Below are 6,000 nucleotides of genomic sequence, written 5' to 3' on the forward strand. Positions count from 1 at the left end.
TAATCATATCATTGGATCCTTTAATGACCCTAGGAGGTAGATAGAGCAAGTACCAGAATTGTGTTTTACAAATGAAGAAACTAAGGTGAAAAACCTAAGCAGTATCACACAGCAATAACAAAGGGAAGGGCCCAGCAGCTGTAAAGCTCAAGGTATTACACACTGTAGAAAGCGTATCTTCTGGGCTTCCTCATTGATACCACAAGATCTGTTCCAGACACAGATCTTTTGTGAACTTGGGTTCCATTTAGTAGCATATGCCTAAAAATTAAAGTGTGTGCATGCTTAATAACTGCTGGTTCTTTCTTTGAGCCTATAATAGAAACGATTGGTATCACTTAAAGGCAACTACAGTCACTCCTCAGATCTCATGGAAGATTGGGTCCAGTACCCATTGTTGATACTGAAGACAGTAGATGCTCAAGACCCCTATACAAAATGATGTGCTATTAGCATCAAACCTCTACACGTCCTCCTGTAGTCTCTAAACCACATGTAGATTACATAGACCATCTAATACAGTGTGTAAATATTATGTAAATAGTTGATATACTATCTTATTTAGGGAACATAACACATAAAAGCAGTCTGTTCTGCTTAGTACAGACAAAAATTTTTATCAATAGTTTTGGTTTGCTCTTGGCTGGATCTGTAAAACATTTAGGATATGGGAGGGGGCTGTAGTCAATTGGAAAGCCTTATAAATATTTCTACAATATTTTCAGTGAGTCTAACGTTGGAAGGAAATTTTCTTTTCTCACTTTTTTTTTCAAAAAAGAAGAGAAAACCAAGCCTCAGAAGTGTTAAATAACAAGTTCCAAGTCAAAAGGTACTAGTAGTATATAGCAGAGATGATATTCAAGCATAAATTTGATATAAAATTTTCTTGTCCTCCTCTCTTACTCTGCTTCCCAACTAAAATTTCTCCTGATTTGTGCTTGAGCCCAAGCAGAGAAATACAATTCTACCTTCATCCTGAAACTTAGTGAGGTGGAATGAAATGTTTCACTACCAAGTTCCTCTATAACTTTTTTTAACCCTGATTAAGCTTACAAAATATAACAATATTAAAAATACAGGCAAGCCTTCCCAGTGAGAGTCAGACACATTCCCATTGTTTTCATTTTATTCTTTTCCCTTTTTATTCCAGAGCAACAAAACCTTTAGTAGTTATTGCCTTCTTTTACATCCCAAACCTCTAGCCACATTCAGAGTTTCCTCTCAGTTTTAAAATTTACTTTTTACCAGTTGTTCTTCAGAACTAGAAAATGTGAGAGCCTCCAGTATAGAATACGAGTTCCCACATTTTCCAGGCTCTCTGAGGAGCCATTCAAATTAGAGAGCAAGTTTATTCTCAAATAACTACTTTGGGTCTTTACATGGATTGTGTGTCCCAATTCCACCCTATACATTAAATTTAATAGTAAGATAAACCCAGTCACCCTGGTTTATACCTAAGGATTATGGTACACTGGGTAAGGGTCAAGGATAACATCAGAGCATGGAATTACTACATTGATTCATGACAAGATATAACATGTCTGTCTATAGGTATTTAAACATAATACATGTTTATTCAATCAATAGACATAAAACACTGTTACTGCATGCTGGACTTTATAATAACTTTTGAAATGAAAAGAGAATCCTTGTATGAAAAACATCAGGAGCTTCATGGATATTTAAATTCATCATGAAACAGATCAAGAAACATAGAAATAAACAACTATGCTTAAGGAATTATGAGGTGATATGCAGCAAGTATATCCTACTTGCCAATAGAAACAGCATGTTGTAGAGGGTCTCCAAAGCATCCCAGTAAACAGAAAAGAAGCAAACATCAGCAAGAGGGATTAGGGGAGAAGACAGGTGCGAAGGAAGAGGTGGCAGCAGAAAAGAGGACAATAGATGAATCAGGATGGATTTCAGTTAACGCTTATAAGGATCAAATGAGTTTCAATGTCTAAATCACCTGTGAGTCCTCCTATTGCTGATGCTAACCATAACAAACATAGACCCATCAACACCTCTCGACAGATCCAAATGGCCTCAAGGTCTAAAATGAAATACAATCAGATAGCTGATCTAGATCCAGAAGGGAACTGATTCAGGGGAGAGGGCTATTCAGCTGCTACACACAGAGTCTCAGTATTTGGGACTGTGCATGCATCTCCCCGTGCAGTGTCAGAATGCTGCAGAATGCTTATAGCTGAAGGTTGCTTTACACAACGTCCCATTTGATTTTCTTAAAACTACTCACTACACATAATAAAGATCTAATGAAAAGCCATGAAATGTAAGCCAGAATATATGTTTTACAGAGAAATATTTAAATAGAAAAGGCCTTCTATAGTGACGGGATGGGTGTAACATATGTTTTGAATATGTGTGTATGTGTATGTGCATTATTGTTGTTGTTTTTCTCCAGCACTGCATTTGAGAAGATATTTCTGGGCTGTGATTGCTTAAACTATATAGACTTATAGAAGAAAAGCTGTGGTCAGTCACTTTGGAATTCTCTCTACAAAATTATATTTACCATCAGGTAAGTATCTAGATGCCAGAGAACAATCTGGAAAGTTCTGGATGTGTAAGTGTAATGGGTGTAATGGGATAAGAATTGGTTCATGTCTTCATGTTTTGACAATCCCTCATTTTTTTCTTATTACCATTGAAGAATGCTATATAATATTTTGTATTAGTATTGAGTAATGGTACTGTCAGAAATAAAGGATACCAACACACTATATGTGAAATTCATATGGTAATCATTTCAGGTCATTTAGCCAAAGATGGAAATTTCCAAAACCATTAGGTCAGGGTTTCTCCAGCTCAGCACTGCTGACATTTTGGACCAGATAATTAGAATGGGAGGTCACAAAGCTGTTTTGCAGCCACTCTGAACACCACAAATCAGATGTAGTAGCATATTTTCCTTTAGTTGCAACCATCAAAATTGTCTCTTGACTTGCCAAATGTCCACTAGGAGTAAAGTCACTTCCAGTAGACAATTGCCTCCATAAATTATTTTGTGGGACTTGTAACAATAGAAAAGCTGATTGTGAGTGAAGGCTTAATTTTGGTTCCCAGTAACCACTTTGAGGAATGGAAAACATTAAAACTGAATAAGAGACCACGAGGCTTCTATTCCCTCTGCCATCCACTCATTCTAAGCATTAGACTGTTTAGAAACCCAACTCAACCATGCAAGTGCTTTACAAAAGCACAGTGCCCTGACCAACACATTCATTCCTCAAAGCATTTATCATGTATAGCACAGTATTTAGTTTACTCAGAAACATTGCCTACTCCAGGGAAATACTGTCTTTGGTTCACTAATGCATTCTCCTTTAGAGAGTCTATAGGATATATTAAGTGTTCAACAAATGATTGTCCATTGAATAAATGGCTCTTATTTGGTCCACTGTTACCTAAGCTAAATTGATCACCAAAATGCCCCCCCATTAATGTAATTTTTCATCTACATTGACAAGATGTTGGACGATCCTTGTTTGTTCTTTTTAACCCTGACTTACTCTGTATTCTCCACTATTTTACTTCACAAGAGACAAAGATAACATTGATCAAAGAGCATTTAATTGTAAATCATCCCTTTTTTTAAACACAACAGTGTGCTATTTTCTCAGGCATGTGTGCAGTTCTCAACTTTGGCATTCTCTGGGGACAGCTTGACAATTGTCACAGCGGGCTGGAGGGTGGCACCCACATTCAGTGTATGGAGGCCCGGGAGCTGCCCACCATCCCCAACACCCTGCTATGCAGAAGACACTGCCCCTTGACATTTTTCCCAAAGTGCTTGGAGTGCTATGGTTGCCAGCCTCTGTGCTAGAGTTAAAATAAAATTTGTAAAAAAAACAAAAAACAAAAACCCTCTGCTCTCTATTTCTTTTAGTTATTTTGTTACTACTTGGTTCATTTATATGAAGGAACAATGAGCTAAAAGGAACACTTGGGGTTAAAAGGCCAATTTGGGATTCAGGACATTAATCTAGGTTAATAAGAGTCTGAAAAAGGTGCTTGGCTGCAGTTTCCTCATTTCTCCAAGTGTAATGATAATGAGTCCAGACTTCAAAGGGGTCAATAAACCTGTGCCTTAATGATTTGGGGCTTCCCAGTAAAAGGTTTTATAGAAGTTGAAAAGGTGATTCAATTATTATTTTTATACTGAAATATCTGTTTATAATCAAGTAGTATCTGCCTTCAGAAAACTGAAATGCTAAAAAAATATTGTTCCAAGTGTTCAGTCTCGGATTTGTCAATTCAAAGATGTGCAATTAAGTGCCACGCGCTAAGTCTTTGAACACCTGTTCTCCGTTTTTCATTTTTCTTCTGATAATGGGAAAACAGTGGTGAGCTAAGAGGCAGCTTAGCAAGGACAAAAAAAAAAGGAGCTTTGGAGTCAAACACACCTTGCAGCCCCTGATTACTGAGCAAAATACGGTCAGTGCTGTGGTCTCTCTGAGCCTCAGTTTTCATTATCTTAAAGTGAAGAGAATTACACTCATGTCAAATGATGAAAATTAAAATTAGGTAATGTAGATAAAGCACCTGTACACAGTGGGTACTTAATAAGCGTCATTTTCTTTCTCTTCCTCTGTGCTTTCCTCAGATCTAGACTAAGTAAACACACTGGCTGCTGGCTTGCAGGTAGCATGCAAGCCTTCGGGAGCCAAAGCTTTCAACCTCTTCCCCTACAACGTGTTTCATAAAAGCTGCGAGAACCTCACAAAGCTCCCCAGTAGAAAAAAATCCCCCCACCTCTTTTTTTTACATTTCTTCTGTCTCTTCTCTTTTCAGGGCCAAGCATGATTAATAGAATGTCTCAGCTGAGATCACCAAAAGGAAGACAAGAAAAAGAGTGCTTGAAGAGTTATCAAAACCATCTGCAGAGATCAACTTTTCTTTTATGTTGTCTTTTTCTCCAGTGCGTACAAGAAAGAAGACCACATAGAAGATGTATTGGGAAAACTGACTGATCAAAGTTGGCTACATTCTGTGGTCTGCAGAAGTTTTAGTGTCATAAAACATGCACTGCTGATTCATGCCTCTAATCTCAGCTACTCAGGAGGCTGAGATCTGAGGATTGTGATTCGAAGCCAGCCCAAGGAGGAAAGTCCACGGAACTCCTATTAACTAGCAAACTCTAATTAACCAGAAAAAAGCTGGAAGTGGAACTGTGGCTCCAGTGGTAGAGTGCTAGCCTAGCACTCAGGAATGACATCCAGGCTCTTAGTTCAAACCCCAGGACTGACCAAAAATGTCTTCCAAATATATTTTTTAAACTATGCTGCTTAGGGAGAGAAGAGGAAAGGTGGCTCTTTAGTTCAGTTGGAGCAAGATATGCTGGGTAATGATCCCCTCTCGGATATTCAGTGAGTATAAATATCTCAACAATTTTGGGACATGTTACAGCCAAGTGACACCAACTATCCAGTGGGAAATGACTCGAGTTTCACTTCAACCAATATTCACCAACATTTTGTCAAATGGAATATCTATTGATCCTTCAGGACAGATACTGCATAGAAATGCTGCAATAGCAAAACACAGCATTTAGCTTTTTAAAATTAACAATTATATTGATTGTTCACTTTGTGAATCATCACAGAATTGATGAGCTTTTGAATCCCTCAAATGTTTCCTGAATATGTCTTTAAATAGCCCATTGCACGAACATGAATAATCACAGTGTTTAACAATAGCAACCACCGGCCAAAAGTCTTCCTTGTCAGACTTGAAATACATAGGATGCATTCATATGTTTTATCTCATTTGTTTTTCCAATTGCCCCCATTTTACAGATGAGGTAACTTAAGTCTTGAACCATTACTTAAGTGAATGGTAAAGCTAAGGCTTGAACCCAGTCCTTCAACTCCAAGTTCAAAAGCTCATTACTTACCACACTATATGGAGACTGTAGTATTGGTCACTGTGTGTGTGTGTGTGTGTGTGTGTGTGTGTGTGTGTGTGTGTGTGTGT

General features: G+C 37.9%; 1 protein-coding gene across 1 annotated transcript in view; it reads right to left on the minus strand.

The window, feature by feature from the left end:
* Positions 1-6,000, minus strand: part of Frem1 (FRAS1 related extracellular matrix 1) — a 120,801-nt gene that overhangs the window by 33,967 nt on the left and 80,834 nt on the right. The window contains exon 25 of the mRNA XM_013020755.1: positions 2,002-2,056. Coding sequence (XP_012876209.1) covers positions 2,002-2,056 — 55 coding nt within the window. The remainder of the gene's footprint in view (positions 1-2,001; positions 2,057-6,000) is intronic.

The sequence above is a fragment of the Dipodomys ordii genome, unplaced genomic scaffold, assembly GCF_000151885.1.
Source record: "Dipodomys ordii isolate 6190 unplaced genomic scaffold, Dord_2.0 Scaffold53, whole genome shotgun sequence".
Classification (NCBI taxonomy): Eukaryota; Metazoa; Chordata; class Mammalia; order Rodentia; family Heteromyidae; genus Dipodomys; species Dipodomys ordii.